Below are 18,756 nucleotides of genomic sequence, written 5' to 3'. Positions count from 1 at the left end.
TCTTGGGAAACGACCAATCGGAGGAGAGAGTGTGACTATGCGCCTGACCAGCGTGCAGGGGCAGACTATTTATTTATACATACACTAGATGACTAATAGAGGGCGCTGTGTTGAAGCCTCCGTGCCTCCCATCTTGACAATCGCCCTTCACAATAAATGTGTTTTTGTCACATTTATTCTATTACAGACACGTAAATGCATACTTTTACAACAAAATACTTAAACATGTAATTTTTTCCTTGAAATATTTTAATTGAAATACTGTAGAATTCAATTAATTCCTATGAAGAACTGCTTCTACTGGGGAGTGTCATTATGGCCAACCTGTGACTTCAAATGGTCGTCACTAGTTACGAAAGCCACAAAGTCATAAACCCCACCTATTTCAAAAATTGATATTTTTTTATTTTAACTAGGCAATTCAGTTAAGAACAATTTCTTATTTTACAATGACGGCCTACCCCGGCTAAACCCTCCCCCAACCCAGAAGACGCTGGGCCAATTGTGTGCTGCCCTATGGGACCCCGGATAACGCCCGGTTGTGATAGACCGCTCCGACACTCAGGAGCTTTATCTTCTTAAAATCTTATTTAAAACCTAACTTTAACCACTCTGCTAACCTTATGCATAACCCTAACCTTTAAATTAAGAAAACATCACATTTTTGTATTGATAAATGTTTACAGTATAGCCTATTTTTATATATACATCTAGTGCTTCTACACCTGCATTGCTTGCTGTTTGGGGTTTTAGGCTGCGTTTCTGTACAGCACTTTGTGACATCAGCTGGTGTAAGAAGGGCTTTATAAATACTTTTGATTTTATTGATATAAATCATTGGGACGAACGGATTCGGTTCTCAGCTGAGTTTTGTCAGTTGTCATAATGAGCCCTCTCCAGCTAACCTGTGGCTAGAAACTTCAGCAATAATTTTAAACTTGTCTGCCGAAGTTGGGACTTGGGAGTGTTCAGACTGTGAACTTCAGAGTCATTCTGTTTTTATTGGACTACAAAAACAATACATGTGATAATTAGCTGTCATTTTGGCCAGATTAGCAACACTATCTAGCTACTTCTCGCTTACTTATTACTATGCCACATTTTTTGTTTGTTAATTAACTAACGTTAACCTATCTGACAAGACGGCAACTCCGTATGCAACCTGTTTTCAGAAATACACTGGCATGTCAAGGTGACATCCATATTCCAGATGGTTATTTCTCAATTGTTCCCACTTTTATAAGCGTTAATTAGCGCCATGCTGCTGCTTTTAGCATAATAGACCTAGCTGGGGAGGGCTCATCAGGACGACTCGACTGTGAACCGAATTACAATCGTCTCCACTCGACTCCCAGTTTCAACTGCGCAACCTACGTCATCAATTTCGGCACCAGGCGTTTCCGTATAGCCTATCCCAATGAAAATTCTCAACTTTAGCTAGCCATGTATATAATTTGTTTATGCATTTGAGTATTTAATTTAGCTAGACATTATTGCTTGCACCAGGACCATGAAAGGGGAACGTCTCACGTGCTTACAATCACCACACGAATTAATTGTAAATAGCCATGTGGTTCTTTAGCAACTGAGCTAGCAAACGTTACTCACATAGCCGCTAGTTGTGTTTCAGCATTCAAAGGGCTATTAGTCGTGCAAACATCGCCACTAGTTTGTGATGGACTCTACAGAGGAAGAAGAAATGGAGACATGTGATGAAGAACAAGGTAAGTAATGTATGAAGGTTTTTTTCAAGACTTGACTAACTGTCCCCGTGGTGTGAAGTGACTTGACCAGGTGGCTGGGATCATTGAGCTGTGCATTTTGGATAAGAGTTCAAGCAACCATTTTGTATGTAGCTCAATTAGGCATGTTTATCTTTGTTCACTGTAAATTAGCTAGAAATGCAGTAAGGTTTTGCCTGTCACTCTGTCATTGCCCCTTGTCTGTCTCTTCTGTGGACTGTTTGTCTGAATAGTTGGTTCTGTCTGACTGGTCATTGTCTTGTGGTTGTCAGTCTCTGTCTATATGGCTGTCTATCACTGTTGTCGATACATATCTCTCTCTGGTTGGTCGTATGTTTGATTTCTTAGACATCCGTCTGACTGGTTTGCTGTCTGACCGACTGGTTGGTCATCTGTTTATGTCTGTCCTTTGGTTACAGCCTGGGGTAGGGAGGACCTGATAACGCTCCTGCATGGTATCAAAGAAAACATTCCCAAAGGTGATATGAGTATTTACACTAAAGGGGAGAGGACACTGGAGTGGGACAAGGTGGCTTTTGGTCCCTACTCTCCACAGATGTGTCATCAGAAGTGGAAGGAACTATCAAAAAAGGTGGGTGACTTCTGGCCTAGAAACCCTAGCCTGGTCCTAGATCTGTTGCACTCTATAGCTGAGTTGGCTATACAGCACTAACATATCTGGGACCAGGATAAGCAATTTCTCCTGAGACAGACAGCGTTTCATCAGAGCTACCTTGCTATCCGTTAAGTAAATTAGTTAGGCTACTCTTGTACGTTTGTTCTTGGTTCTCATGGGATATGAAATGCCAGTCAAAATATTCATACATTGGTTCACATGAACTTAGTACAGAGATATACAAAGTAATGTCTATCATTTACATTTTAGTCATTTAGCAGACGCCTATCCAGAGCGGACATTTTCGTACTGGTCCCTCGTGGAAATCGACCTGACAATCCCGATGTTGCAAGCACCATGCTCTACCAACTGAGCCACACGGGATACTATCAAAACATACTATCTCTGTGTTTCTCTCTAAGATGCGCAAGGTTCGTTCTCTAGCAGAGCTGGTCACTGAAGCTGAGGTTGCCTTTGAAAACCCTTTCCAGGGCCAGAACTGGAAGGTAAGTGAGAACTCTGTCTAACTCCTGTAAATGTCCCTTTTCAACCTATAGAATGCCGCTTAAAGTAATAGAGTAGAACAGGGATCTCCAACCTTTCCTAACATGAGAGCTACTTAAAAAAAATGAAACATAGCAAGCTACTAATTATTTTCTAGCTTTCAAATAGGGACATTGTTCTCTTCCCCCCTGCAACTCTTCCCCATCCTTAGTGTTCCAAGAGAAAGTAGTGCACTATGTTTTCTGTTAATATACAGTACCAGTCAAAAGTTTGGACACACCTACTCATTCAATGGATTTTCTTTATTTTTATTATTTTCTGCATTGTACAATACGTGAAGACATCAAAACTTTGAAATAACTCATATGGTATCATGTAGTAAGCAAAAAAGTGTTAAACAAATAAACATGTATTTATATTTTAGATTCTTCAAAGTAGCCACTCTTTGCCTTGATGACAGCTTTGCACAAGCTTGGCATTCTCTCAACCAGCTTCACCTGGAATGCTTTTCCAACAGTCTTGAAGGAGTAACCACATATGCTGAGCACTTTTGGCTGATTTTCCTTCAAATCATCCCAAACCATCTCAATTGGGTTGAGGTCGGGTGATTGTGGAGACCAGGTCATCTGATGCAGCACTCCATTCCTCCCCTTTGTCAAATAGCCCTTACACAGCCTGGAGGGGTGTTGGTTCATTGTCCTGTTGAAAACAAATGATAGTCCCACTAAGCCCAAACCAGATGGGATGGTGCATCGCTGTGGTAGCCATGCTGGTTAAGTGTGCCTTGAATTCTAAAAAATCACGACAGTATCACCAGGAAAGCACCATCATACCTCCTCCATGCTTCTCAGTGGGAACCACACATGCTGAGATCATCCGTTCACCCACACCGAGATGGCAGTTCGAACCAAAAATCTCAAATTTGGACTCATCAGACCAGAGGACAGATTTCCACCGGTCTAATGTCCATTGCTCGTGTTTCTTGGCCTAAGCAAGTCTCTTCTTCTTATTGGTGTCCTTTAGTAGTGGTTTCTTTGTAGCAATTCGACCATGAAGGCCTGACTCACACAGTCTCCTCTGAACAGTTGATGTTGAGATGACTGTTGAACTCTGAAGCATTTATTTGGGCTGCATTTTCTAAGGCTGGTAACTCCAATAAACTTAACCTCTGCAGCAGAGGTTACTCTGGGTCTTCCTTTCCTGTGGTGGTCCTCATGAGAGACAGGTTCATCATATAAGTTGATGTTTTTTGAAGAAGAATTGGAATGCTCCACATTGACGGACCTTCATGCCTTGAAGTAATGGACTGTCGTTTTTCTTTGCTTATTTGAGGTGTTCTTGCTGTAATATGGGCTTGGTCTTTTAGGGCTAGCTTCTGTATACCTTGTCACAACACAACTGATTGGCTCAAACGCATTAAGAAGGAAAGAAATTCCGCAAATTAACATTTAACAAGGCACACCTGTTAATTGAAATGCATTCCAGGTGACTACCTAATGATTCTGGTTGAGAGAAGCATGTGCAAAGCTGTCACCACTTTTTTTGGTTACTACATGATTCCATGTGTGTTATTACATAGTTTTGATGTCTTCACTATTTTTCTACAATGTAGAAAATAGTTTTAAAAAATAAAGAAAAACCTTTGAATGAGTAGGTGTGTCCAAACGTTTGACTGGTACTGTACGTGGTAAAATAATGGTTAATAAACAATTAAGGGGGGTCTAGAAGAAAACAAACAAATGTTGATTTTCTTTAATTGTGCATCTAGTGAGTGAGGAATGTGCATCTAATGTGCTGGACTAGCAATGGTCCTGTGCTTCTGCCAGGTAAGCCTACTTTGCAGTTAACATTTAATTTAGATGGTTTTGGGGAAAGTATTTCCGTCAACCGATGACGGTTATCACATCAACTGGCTACACTGAGAGTGATAGACAAACGCGCGCACTACACAGACGGGCAATAGTGCTAGAAATTAATTGGCAGATGTTGTGTTTGGCTTTTTAAGCCTTTAGTGGCTAACCAGGGGTGGGATTATTATTATTTTTAAGCCTTTATTTAACTAGGCAAGTCGGTTATGAACAAAATCTTATTTTCAACGACAGCCTAGGAACAGTGCGGCTCTCTTTTTCTTTTCTATAGTCGAGTGGCAAACTGGTAATTTTTTAAAGTTATTTTCCATCACTAGGATTTGAACTGTTCCTGTTGGAAAAACAATATCTTATGTATAAATACAGTAATGTACAAGGGTGAAAAAAAAATAGTGTTTTTTTTAGACACAAGTGCAAATTTCATGGAGTAGGCCATTCAAGGAGTTGGTCTGATGGTGCCATCTGGTTTTCATCGACCTCCCCCATGCTTGAAGAACAATAGAGGAGCAATTGAGAGAAAAGAGGAAAGGCCCACCCCCTATACTTGTGCCATGTCAGAGATGTGCCTTTTGTAAAGTGAATTGGGTGGTAAATTAGCTGAAAAGGAAACTGGAGTAGGACTTCAAGGGGATGTTTAACATATTTGAGAAATCTTCTGTTCTTTTGCAGATACACCCTGACTTTCCAAGGAGACCTACCCCGTCAAACAGCATCTTCTCCAAAGAGAACTTTAAAAAGTTTAAGAAGCAGCAGCCTGAAATGACACCACCTGAACTCTTTAAGTTAATGAATGAGAAGTATAATGAGCTCCCAGAGCACAAGAAGGTGTGTCAGTGTGTGAACTGCTTTTTATAGTCATAATGGGAATGATCTCCCATTTTCAAGTTGCTATAGCGCAATTTATTTATCCTCAAATTCTTTGGTTTGAGGTATTGATGTAGACTAAGAAACCTTTGTGACCTATACACTTGACTGACTGGTTGATTACTTCCTATTTCTGGTTTATAGGCAAAATATATTGCCAAGTTCCAGAAAGAGAAGAAAATGTATGAGAAACGCATGAGGGAGTTGAGGTAAAAATGTATTGAGCGGTCTGTTGCTCTCTTGATGTCATAGATGCATGTTTGTTTGTTGTTTTGACATTCTAAAGTCTCAACTGAACCAATGCTCCTCCAGGAAAGAGAACTCTGGGGGGAAGAAGGTACAGAGAGACTCTTTAAAGAACATAAAAGGGCCCCTCACACCCCACGGGCTCTGGTACCGCCACGAGAGGATGGAATTCCTTCGAGCCAACCCAGGTGTGAGTGTCATAGCTGTCAACCAATCTAATGTAATCTGTTCAAGGCTTGTTTTTTTGAAATATATTACAAGGCTAGCTAGTGGAGGGGTGGGAGATGTTAATCAGCAAAGGCCGATGTGTCTTCAGAGTTCAGCAATCTGCTTCTACTAAACAACTTATAATATGTTTTGGCATATTCTTTATATAGAGGAATGACTGATTATCCTGACCTCCCACTGACTGTTCCAATACACAATTAATTTAATTTAACTGTTATTTATACAGGTCAGTCTTGCTGATGAAACATTGCATAAGAAACACATGAACTGCAGGTGATATAGCATCATGTCTCTATCCACAGGCCAAAAAAGACTGTATCAGGCAGAGTATTATGCAGAAGATGCGCTGGTCCAAGCTACCTGACGAGGAGAAACTCAAGTGGATCAATCGCTCTCTGGAGCAGCAGACACAGTATGAGAAGGTGGGTGTTTTGCTGATGTGTTTATGGCCTAGAATACAATATTTTACTGAGTTACAGTTCATATAAGGAAATCAGTCTATTGAAATCAATTCATTAGGCCCAAATCTATAGATTTCACGACTGGGCAGGGGCGCAGCCATAGGTGGGCCTGGGAGGGCATAGGCCCACCAATTTGGGAGCCAGGCCTACCCAATCAGAATGAGTTTCTCCCCACAAAAGGACTTTATTACAGACAGAAATACTCCTCAGTTTCATTAGCTGTCCGGGTGGCTGGTCATACACGATCCCGCAGGTGAAGAAGCCAGAAGTGGAGATCCTGGGCTGGCCTGGTTACATGTGGTCTGCGGTTCTGAGGCTGGTTGGACATATTGCCAAAATCTCTAAAACAAAGTTGGTGGTGCCTTTATAGTAAAGAAATTAACATTCAATTCTCTGGCAACAGCTCTAGTGGAAATTCCTGCAGTCGGCATGCCAATTGCATGCTCCCTCAAAACTTGAGACATCTGTGGCGTTGTGACAACTGCACAAGTGACCTTTCATTGTTCTCAGCACAAGGTGCACCTGTGTAATGATCATGCTGTTTAATCCGCTTCTTGATGTGGATTTACTTGGCAAAGGAGAAATGCTCACTAACTGGGATGTAAACAAATTTGTGCACAACTTGAGAAAAAATAAGCTTTTTGTACATACAGAACATTTCTGGGGTCTTTTTAATTCTGCTCATGATACATGGGACCAACACTTTACATGTTGCGTTTATATTTTTGTTCAGTATATTGTTAGACTCTGGGTCAAACTTGGAACATTGTTATACCAGAGACACGATACATCAGGAGTAATACTATAGTATGTGAGGAGTGATGGAGACTGGTTTTTACATCAGAAGTTAATGGTTATCTGTAGGAGCCCAGATGGCTTTGGAATGTGCTGGGTAGAGGGGAGGCAGTCACGGGAGTGCTATCGGTGATACGGGTGGAGAGCTATGGATTAGGCATCAAGGGGGTTGAGGTCAGGTCATAAGGGAGGAGGAGCTGTTTATTACCCCGTCACTTCGTCTTCCTGTCGAACCATAAAATATATAAGGATTGGAGAGAAGGAGGAGTGCATTTAAATTGGAGTATATATACTTGTGTTGGTGGAAACCATGTTTTGTCTCATGCAGCTGTATTGATCCTCTGGGAAGAGTAAACTTGGTTAAGCTTTCATAGTGTCTGTTGAGGTTTTTACTCTGAGAATTAGAAGCTAACAATATGTTCACCATCACAATGTTCCACAATGCAAAGTTCCAGGACACATTTATGGTTTGGGTTGTTGATTTTTGCATCACATGAATCACTCAACCATGAACAACTCTCATGTTGCAGGAGGAGATGGAGGAGCACCCAGAGAATAACGGGAGTCGGAAGGCCAAGCATACGCCACTTCTACGCAAGAGTGAGAGACTGTTGAAGGACTTGGCAGACGGCAAACCTGACAAACCCCCACCGTAAGTCACTGGGCCTACCTTTACCATAAAGGGCTACCTTTGCCAAAGTAGTAACTGTTGCATGAGTAAACAGAAAGATAGTCGCACATTCTCTAAATATGCTCCCAATAATTTAGTGTGTGAACAACGTTTCGGCACAGTGCCTTCTTAAGGCTAGAATATTGGTGTTAACCCATACAATTATTATGAGCATATTTACAGTATTTTTATTTTCACACAAGTATACTGTTCCGTAAGTCAGCAGCTCTCCAACATTGAGTCCACTCATGCCTTTTACAGAGTTTTTGCATGAGTGCCAATTCATTTTCCAAATATAGATACGTTTTCAATATGCAGTGCATTCAGAAAGTATTCAGACCCCTTGACTTTTTCCACATTTTGTTACGTTACGGCCTTCTTATAAAATGTCTTCATTTTTCCCCCTTATCAATCTACACAATACCCCATAATGACAAAGTGAAAACGGGCAAATTTATAAATAATAAACAAATACCTTTATTTACATAAGTATTTAGACCATTTTGATATTAGACTCTACATTAAGCTCAGGTGCATCCTGTTTCCATTGATCCTCCTTGAGATGTTTCTACAACTTGATTGGAGTCCACCTGTGGTAAATTCAATTGATTAGACATGATTTGGGAAGGCACATGCCTGTCTATATAAGGTCCCACAATTGACAGTGTATGTCAGAGCAAAAACCAAGCCATGGAGGTCGAAGGAATTGTCCGTAGAGCTCCGAGACAGGATTGTTTCGACGCTCAGATCTTGGTACGGTAACCATAATATTTTTGCAGCATTGACGGTCCCCAAGAACACAGTGGCCTCCATCATTCTTAAATGGATGAAGTTTGGAACCACTAAGACTCTTCCTTGAGCTGGCTGAATAATCGGGGGAGAACTGAGAAATCGGGAGAGAAGGGCCTTGGTCAGGGAGGTGACCAAGAACCCGATGGTCACTCTTAGAGAGCTCTAGAGTACATCTATGGAGATGGGAGAACCTTTCAGAAGGACAACCATCTCTGCAGCACTCCGCTCTCAGGCCTTTATGGCAGAGTGGCCAGACGGAAGACACATGACAGCCTGCTTGGAATTTGCCAAACAACACCTTAAGGACTCCGACCATGAGAAACAAGATTCTTTGGTCTGATGAAACCAAGATTGAACTCTTTGGCATGAATGCCAAGTGTCACATCTGGAGGATACCTGGCGCCATCCCTACGGTGAAGCATGGTGGTGGCAGCATTGTGCAGATGTTTTTCAGCTGTAGGGACTGGGAAACTAGTCAGGATTGAGGGAAAGATGAACAGAGAGAACATCAGTCTCAAGGTCAACAGGGAAAAGACGACTCCGGGATGCTGGCCTTATGGCTTTTTCTCTGCAACTCTGCCCAGAAGGCCAGCTTTCCGGAGTCGCCTCATCACTGTTGACGTTGAGAGTGGTGTTTTGCGGGTACAATTTAATGAAGTTGCCAGTTGAAGACTTGCGAGGCGTCTATTTCTCAAACTAGACACTCTAGTGTACTTGTCCTCTTGCTCAGTTGTGCACCGGTGCCTCCCACACCTCTTACTATTCTGGTTAGAGCAAGTTTGCACTGTTCTATGAAGGGAGTAGCACACAGCATTGTACGAGTTCTTTCTTGGCAATTTCTTGCATGGAATAGCCTTCATTGCTTCTACACCTGCATTGCTTGCTGTTTGGGGTTTTAGGCTGGGTTTCTGTACAGCACTTTGAGATATCAGCTGATGTAAGAATGGCTATATAAATACATTTGATTTCTCAGAACAAGAATTGACTGATGAGTTTCAGAAGAATGTTCTTTGTTTCTGGCCATTTTGAGCCTGTAGTGCTTCAGATACTCAACTAGTCTAAAGAAGCCCAGTTTTATTGCTTCTTTAATTAGACCAACAGTTTTCAGCTGTGCTTACATAATTGCAAAAAGGTTTTCTAATGATCAATTAGCCTTTTAAAATCAGAAACTTGGATTAGCTAACACAACGTGCTATCGGAACACAGGAGTGATGGTGGCTAATAATGGGTGCCTATACGCCTATGTAGATATTCCATTCAAAATCTGCCGTTTCCAGCTACAATAGTCATTTACAACATTAACAATGTCTACAATGTATTTCTGAACAATTTGATGTTATTCTAATGGACCAAAAAATTTGCTTTTCTATCAAAATCAAGGAAATTTCTAAATGACCCCAAACTTTTGAACGGTAGTGTATGTATATGTGATATTTCAGATTTGTATTTTTTTTTTATGAAGTTGCCAAAATGTCAAACAGTTTGGGGTATTGTTTTTAGATTGTGTGTGTGGGGGGGGGGTTTAATACATTTTAGAATAAGGCTGTAATGTTACAAAATCAGGACAAGGTCAAGGGGTCTGAATACTTTCTCAATGCACTGTAAATGTCCATGTCACATTTACAGTGATGGAGTTTGTGGTCATATCTGCCTTTTTAAGGTTGAGTTAACCATGTGTTTGTGGTTTAGGAAGGGTTACAACCTTTTCTGTAAGGAACAGAAAGCCACCATACTGGGAGAGGGATTCCCTAACACCCAGTATTTGGTGATTTGCTCCCAGCGCTGGAAAAAAATGACAAAGAGTGAAAAGGAAGCCTACCAGAGACGCTGTGACAAGGTTAATTGGAGAAAATGCATGCTCCGTTCAACCCTTTTTGGTATTTCATATGTATTTTCATGTTTGGGGGCAAGTCTGTTGAGAAGCTGCTCTTTTAATCTCTTATTGTGAAGACAGACATGAAATGTCTGACCTCCAATTCAACTTTCTGTGTTCATTTTTCAGTTAAAGAAAGAATACGAGGTCAACATGAACCAAGTTTTGTGTGTAAGTTTTCTCTTAATTTCAAAAACTGTCTACGTTTGTAACGACTGATTAGCATGTTAGGTGAACACTTAAACTGATACACTAGCAATTTTGAGGCAATATTTCTGAGAAATGTTGCTGGTAACAGAGTGGGGTGTGAGATACTGGCACAATAATGAGCCATATGGACATGGAATAATATAATATACACTACCGGTCAAAAGTTTTAGAGCACCTACTCATTTAAGGGTTTTCTCTTCTTTTTACTATTTAATACATTGTAGAATAATAGTGACGACATTAACTATGAAAATAACACATGGAATCATGTACAGTCGTGGCAAAATGTTTTGAGAATGACACAAATATTAATTTCCACAAAGTTTGCTGCTTCAGTGTCTTTAGATATTTTTGTCAGATGTTATTATGGAATACTGAAGTTGAATTACAATTGACAATTACGTGAAGTTGATGCAAAGGGTCAATATTTTCAGTTTTGATACTTCTTTTTCAAGACCTCTGCAATCTACCCTGGCATGCTGTCAATTAACTTCTGGGCCACATCCTGACTGATGGCAGCCCATTCTTGCATAATCAATGCTTGGAGTTTGTCAGAATTTGTGGGTTTTTGTTTGTCCACCTGCCTCTTGAGGATTGACCACAAGTTCTCAATGGGATTAAGGTCTGGGGAGTTTCCTGGCCATGGACCCAAAATATCGATGTTTTGTTCCCCGGGGCACTTAGTTATCACTTTTTCCTTATGGCAAGGTGCTCCATCATGCTGGAAAAGGCATTGTTTGTCACCAAATTGTTCCTGGATGGTTGGGAGAAGTTGCTTTTGGAGGATGTGTTCTTATGCAAAATTGTGAGTGAACCCACTCCCTTGGCTGAGAAGCAACCCCGCACATGAATGGTCTCAGGATGCTTTACTGTTGGCATGACACAGGACTGATGATAGCACTTTCCTTGTCTTCTCCGAACAAGCCTTTTTCCGGATGCCCCAAACAATCGGAAAGGGGATTCATCAGAGAAAATGACTTTACCCCAGTCCTCAAGCAATCCAATCCCTGTACCCTTTGCAGAATATCACTCTGTCCCTGATGTTTTTCCTGGAGAGAAGTGGCTTCTTTGCTGCCCTTCTTGACACCAGGCCATCCTCCAAAAGTCTTCACCTCACTGTGCGTGCAGATGCACTCACACCTGACATTCCTGAGCAAGCTCTGTACTGGTGGTGCCCTGATCCCGCAGCTGAATCAACTTTAGGAGACGGTCCTGGCGCTTGCTGGACTTTCTTGGGCTCCCTGAAGCCTTCACAACAGCTCTCCTTGAAGTTCTTGATGATCCGATAAATGGTTGATTAACGTGCAATCTTACTGGCAGCAATATCCTTGCCTGTGAAGCCCTTGTTGTGCAAAGCAATGATGACAGCACGTGTTTCCTTGCAGATAACCATGACAGGGTGATCTCCAGCCTTGTCCTCGTCAACACTCACACCTGTGTTAACGAGAGAATCACTGACAACATGTCAGCTGGTCCTTTTTTTGGCAGGGCTGAAATGCAGTGGAATTTTTTGGGGGGGATTCGGTTCATTTGCATGGCAAAGAGGGACTTTGCAATTAATTGCAATTCATCTGATCACTCTTCATAACATTCTGGAGTATATGCAAATTGCCATCAAACAAACTGAGGCAGCAGACTTTGAAAATAATTTTTTGTGTCATTCTCAAAACTTTTGGCCACGATTGTATGTAAGGTCCCACAGTTGACAGTGCATGTCAGAGCAAAAAACAAGCAATGGGGCTGAAGGAATTGTCCATAGAGCGCCGAGACAGGATTGTGTCGAGGTACCGATCTGTGGAAGGGTACCAAAACATTTCTGCAGCATTGAAGGTCCCCAAGAACACAGTGGCCTCCATCATTCTTAAATGGAAGAAGTTTGGAACCACCAAGACTCTTCCTAGAGCTGGCCGCCCGGTCAAACTGATCAATCGGGGGAGAAGGGCCTTGGTCAGGGAGGTGACCAAGAACCAGATGGTCACTCTGACCGAGCTCCAGAATTCCTCTGTGGAGATGGGAGAACCTTCCAGAAGGACAACCATCTCTGCAGCACTCCGCCACAGGCCTTTATGGTAAAGTGGCCAGACGGAAGCCACTCTTCAGAAAAAGCCACACGACAGCCCGCTTAGAATGTACCAAAAGGCACCTAAAGGACTCTCAGACCATGAGAAACAAGATTCTCTGGTCTGATGAAACCAAGATTGGACACTTGGCATTCAGGCCAAAGAGTTACGTCTGGAGGAAACCTGGCACCATCCCTATGATGAAGCATGGTGGTGGTGGCAGCGTTATGCTATGGGGATATTTTTCTGCAGCAGGGACCAGGATCAAGGGAAATATGAACAGAGAAAAGTACCTGCTCCAGAGTGCTCAGGACCTCAGTCTGGGAAGGTGCACCTTCCAACAGGACAATAACCCTAAGCACACAGCCAAGACAACACAGGAATGACTTCGGGACAAGATAGCTGTGCATCGACTCTTCCCATCCAACCTGAGACAGCTTGAGAGGATCTGCAGAGAAGAATGGGAGAAACTCCCCAAATAGAGGCGTGCCAAGCTTGTAGTGTAATACCCAAGAAGACTTGCGGGTGTAATTGCTGCCAAAGGTGCTTCAGCAAAGTACTGAGTAAAGGGTCTGAATACTTATGTGATATTTCAGTTGTATTTTTTATTATACATTTGCACAAATGGTTTAAGGATTCCTTAACATTGCGCAGCAATATTGGCCCCCAAAAATGACCATTTGTATCGTGGCCTTTAGTCATAATGTGGTCATAATGCTGTCAGAAACATGACGTGTGTGTGTGTGTTTTTGTCCATTCAGACTGTGACAGATAAGGAGCGCATTCTATTGGAGAACAGAAAAGGCATACAGACCTCAACGTTGGCTGCACAAAAAGGGACGAAAAATAAGTTTCAAGGCGAGCCTAAGAAACCACCTGGGTGAGTATCGCTGGTTGTGGCACAACTGTTCTCTTTCTAAGTTATCTGAGTTTGTGAAAATACTTCTGAAAGTCTTACTTCTTATAGTGTTGTGCTGTGCAGATGTATCAGAATAAGAGGAAATTATATGCCTTTCGAAAAATATTCAGTCATTTTCCCTCCAATTCCCCAGTGACAGCATTGAGTGTGACCCCAACTTCTAGCTTTTGAAAACCTTTCTCCACTTCACTGACCCCCCCCCCCCCCTGAACAGGCGGGGTCACGCAGTATTTTACAGCGAGAAGATGGCAGAGCTGAGAGCCAAATCGAGCCACCTCAGCTTCAGGACGTGCATGACCATGGTCAGCCCACTGTGGAAGGAGCTGGCCCAGAAGGAAAAGGAGCACTACCAGAGAATAGCCCAGGAGAGGGCTAGGGAGTACCAAGTAGAGCTGCGCAGCTGGTTTAATGTAAAGGCCAGTCACTCTGGTTGTTTCCCACTTGGCACCCTAATCCCTATACAGTGTACTACTTCTGATCAGGGCCCATAGAGCTCTGGTCAGAAGTAGTGCACTTAGGAATAGAATGCCATTTGGGACTAACCCTCTTTCTTTTAGATTTAAATATGACCACTGTTGTGAGTTGTGGTCTATCTGTAAAGTTTCTACTGTTAACTGGTGGTCTTACTATTTAACATTTTTCAGACCTTGTCCACAAAGGAACAGGCAAAGTACTTGGATCAAAACCCAAATGTAAGTAGAGATAAAACCGAGAGGAAATTGAGGCGTGTGTGTGTATATAGATAAGGCCCTATAAAATGTTCGATTTTTTTTTCTCGATTCTGTTTATTTTTCCCCAAATTCCCTTTTCTCCATTTAGTTTATGCAGGTTTCCATTTACCCCAGTTGTTCCGGTTTTCCCTCTCAAAAGCACACTTTTTTAATTTAAAAAATGAAATTGGATGTTGTAAGTCCACAACAATTCTTAAACCACATCAGGTTACCACTTTTTAGGCCTAGAAGGAATTTAGATTTTTGGGTGTAGTTAGTGAACCTTTAATTCCAGTGCGGACCTAGCAAGAGGCTGTTGTTTAGCTGTGTTTTTGTAGCACACGTGATGGTAGAGTTTGCGAAACAAATAGCCTCTTGATTGATGCAAATAATCATGGTATCATTCTGTCAGGTAAGCATAGGCTACTTTGTAGTTAACATTTTAATTGATTTTTTTCATTAGCTTCATCACTAACGTCTACACAGTGGTAGACGAGCGCACCGGTCATACACAGACGTGGAGTTCTCTTTGCCTCTTCAGAAAGTTGCAGGAAATACGAATCAAGGATACATTCTGTTCATGTCTTATAATAAACTTGGGGAAGATTAATTTTCAATACATTTAGTTGATTCCCTAGTTCAATACATTTAGTTGATTCCCTAGTTCAATACATTTTAGATTATTCTTGAATTCTGTTTTACTGTCTGATTCCGCGATTTCCCGGCACCACGGATTTTGTGTGTGTGTGTGTGTGTCTCTGGCTGTCTGTCTGTCTCGATTGGCGTGAGTTCTCTTTAGGGTTGATGTTGTATCTGTTCTTCAGAAATTGAAAATCCTCGACAACCCAGAGCAGAGATGGATGGCAAAGAGGGGCAGAACATCAGTAAGTTAACACACCACACGTTATCACCTCCATAACACCACAACGTGACAGCAAAAGACATGTTCTGATACAGTGCCTTCAGAAAGTATTCACTCCCCTTGCCTTTTTCCACATTTTGTTGTGTTGCAGCCCAAATTTAAAACATTATGTGTACTTTTTTGTCATACCCTATACCCCTTAATGTCAAAGTGGAATCATGTTTTTCAAAATTCATAAAAAATGAAAAGCTGAAATGTCTTGCATGGTATTCAACTCCTTTTATTATGGCAAGCCTAAATAAGTTTAGGAGTAAAAATGCAAAAAGGTGGGGGGTACCTAGTCAGTTGTACAACTGAATTCATTCAACTGAAATGTGTCTTCCGCATTTAACCCAAGTCCTTTGAATTGGAAAGGTGCGGGGGGGGGGCTGCCTTAATTGACATCCACGTCATCCACGCCCGGGGAACATTGGGTTAACTGCCTTGCTCAGGGGCAGAAGGATAGGTTTTTACCTTGTCAGTTTGGGGATTCGATCCAGCAACCTTTTCGGTTACTGGCAGATACATACAGTGCCTTCGGAAAGTATTTAGACCTCTTGACTTTATCTATATTTTATTACGTTACAGCCTTATTCTAAAATGTATTAAATATTTTTTTTTGTCATCAATCTACTCATAATACCCCATAATGTCAAAGCGAAAACAGGTTTTTAGAAATGTTTGCAAAAAAAATACCTTATTTACATACACTACTGTTCAAAAGTTTGTGGTTATTTAGAAAGAAAAGCTTTTTTTTTTTTTGTCTATTAAAATAACATCAAATTGATCAGAAGCACAGTGTAGACATTGTTAATGTTGTAAATGACTATTGTAGCTGGAAACGTCTCGTACCCAAGAAGACTCGAGGCTGTAATCCCGAAGGTGCTTTAACAAAGTACGGAGAAAGGTCTGAATACTTATGTAAATGTGATATTTCAGTAAAAAAAAATATTATTATACATTTGCAACAAAAATTAACCTGTTTTTGCTTTGTCATTATGGGTTATCGTGTGTAGATTTATGAGGGGGGAAAAAACAATTTAATACATTTTAGAGTAAGGCTGTAAGTAACACAATTTGGAAAAAGTCAAGTGGTCTGAATACTTTCCGAATGCACTGTGTGTGTATATAATTTCAAACAGTGTATGCACATCAAATGACTTGCAGGTGCTGGGTTCAAAAAGTAAACAGGTTGTAAAGATTGGATACCTGCACGCTGACAAATGCTCTAGTTGTTTCTTTGTACAACATCAGCCTGACGAAGACCTTCGGGTCGAGGCATTGCACAATAAAACTCCTGGAGCATTCATTGGGTATTGTTTATTTAATATTTCTAATACATACCAACAGTACTGCAACAAGTGCTCCTATGGGGTGGAATCCTAACTTGACATGGGTTGTGTCCCAAATGGCATCCTGCACTACTTTTGACCAGGGCCTATAGGGTTAGGCATCATTTCAATGTAAGGGTTAAGTCCCTCACTAATGTCCAATGAGGATTTCAGCCAGTGTCCGCATGTTTCTCTCTAGGACTCGGAGGATGACAACATCGACACATCCAGTGATGAAGATGACTCTGATGAGGTTAGATTAGACACCTTTTTTTTTAAATTCATTAAGCCTTTATTTTGGGACAATCCGCCATAAGTGATCTTATGTACCTTTTCAGGAAGCCGAACATATGATGGAAAAGGAGAATTGGTCAGGGTGCTCCAGTATTAGCTCCAGTTCTGAAGAGGACTCCGATACGGAATGATACACTGTCCATAACCTAATGACTGAATTAATGTCATTGACACTTGTCCCAATAAACTCTGGTGTTTATCTTGATGGCCTTTTTTTTTTTTTTGCCTTTTAATTTATCAAGGCAAGTCCGTTAAGAAAAAAATCTTATTTTCAATGATGGCCTAGGAACAGTGGGTTAACTGCCTTGTTCAAGGCAGAATGACCTTGTCAGCTCAGGGATTCAATCTTGCAACCTTTCGGTTACTAGTCCAACGCTCTAACCACTAGGCTACCTGCCACCCTGCTCAGATGGCGTGAGGAAATGCATCCTTCATTCCTCCCTTCCTTGAAGAAATCACAGATCTGAAATGAGCTCCATTTTTTTTTTAAAGAGGACTCTGATTCAGAATGATGCACACTGCCCATAGCCTAATGTCACTGCTTGTTGGAGATACCATTGGAATTCAGTGATCGAAGACTAATGGGACTACCTCAATCTCCCTTTCTTCGGGAGGTCTTCATGTCAATATTATAGTTATTCTAGTTTATGATATTCAATATATATCACAAGATTCTTAACACAGTTCAATTATGATTTTATTGGCTTGTGTTGCCATTTGTTGACTGTTCAGGATAAAATGTTAATGAGTTGAAATGTTTCCACTGTTTTATGATTTTGATTAGGAGACTATCAATCTGCCTAGACATTGTGTAACAGTGACATAACATTCAGTATCTTGTATCAACAGGCCCCAACAATGTTCACTGTTATTGATAGTTGATTTATTCATCAGTTTCCATCAAAACAGAACTCTCGTACTCATGGTGTAATTTAGTGCTGCAGATTATGACGTTGCATGTCAAGTTTGAGAATCATATTGCTGTTCTATCAGATTCATAAAACACGGGACGAGATGTTAAAAACGGTCCATTGTGCCAATAGATGGTATGCACTCACATGAGATTTGCCGTGATGTTGACAGAGTGGCATGGGAGGTTTATTTATTAGACTGGGTTAAGATGTCAATTTTGGGACACATCCTCGGTAGTGTGCCTTCGAATCAGTGGGTGTTTCGGCCTGTAATCACTAAACACCCTCATCAAAGGTGGCCAGCTAAAGGGTGATCAAGCCTTAGCTTGTGTCCCATGCCCAATTAAGATTTCCCACAGGACTATGCAAGGCAGGGGCGTCCTCTTCCCTGAGCCTGCCCTACAGCTGGCCGCATACCTCATATGCCCTCCTCAAGTTCTGGGATCTGAATTGGGTTCTCAGGTGGGGGTGGTGGGTCATGAAGTTATAGCCCAGCAAGGGTCCTTCCGTTTGATCCAGATCCACTGGCTGCCTCTTTCAGCTGCTTGAGAAACCGCTCTGACGGTCTGCCGCAGAGCCTGTCCATGGATTCCAAGTTCTTTCAGCAACCTGATGGTAGAAGAAGCCACGAATCCTCTGCATCCCACTTCAACTGGCCAGACTTTTGCATTCCAGCCACGCTGAGTTGTCTGCTGCCAACTCTGTGACGCAGTTTCTTACGCTCGTAGGCCTCTTCAACAGAGTTTTCCCACGGGACTGTG

At 41.6% G+C, this 18,756-nt stretch overlaps 1 protein-coding gene across 1 annotated transcript; it reads left to right on the top strand.

The window, feature by feature from the left end:
- Positions 1-1,359: 1,359 nt before the first annotated feature.
- LOC139368251 (nucleolar transcription factor 1-A-like) lies at positions 1,360-17,289 on the top strand. The gene is made up of 16 exons (XM_071106963.1): positions 1,360-1,724; positions 2,162-2,334; positions 2,781-2,864; positions 5,400-5,555; positions 5,739-5,803; positions 5,907-6,030; positions 6,371-6,490; positions 7,855-7,976; positions 10,476-10,623; positions 10,789-10,830; positions 13,691-13,809; positions 14,063-14,258; positions 14,493-14,540; positions 15,383-15,442; positions 16,990-17,043; positions 17,129-17,289. Exons 1-16 carry the CDS (start codon positions 1,676-1,678, stop codon positions 17,213-17,215), a joined length of 1,647 nt encoding a protein of 548 aa, XP_070963064.1. The 5' UTR covers positions 1,360-1,675; the 3' UTR covers positions 17,216-17,289.
- The last annotated feature ends 1,467 nt before the right edge of the window (positions 17,290-18,756 follow it).

This window comes from Oncorhynchus clarkii, chromosome 16 (assembly GCF_045791955.1).
Source record: "Oncorhynchus clarkii lewisi isolate Uvic-CL-2024 chromosome 16, UVic_Ocla_1.0, whole genome shotgun sequence".
NCBI lineage: Eukaryota > Metazoa > Chordata > Actinopteri > Salmoniformes > Salmonidae > Oncorhynchus > Oncorhynchus clarkii.
The sequence above is the reverse complement of the archived record's forward strand: the minus strand, read 5'-3'. Positions and strand labels throughout refer to the sequence as shown.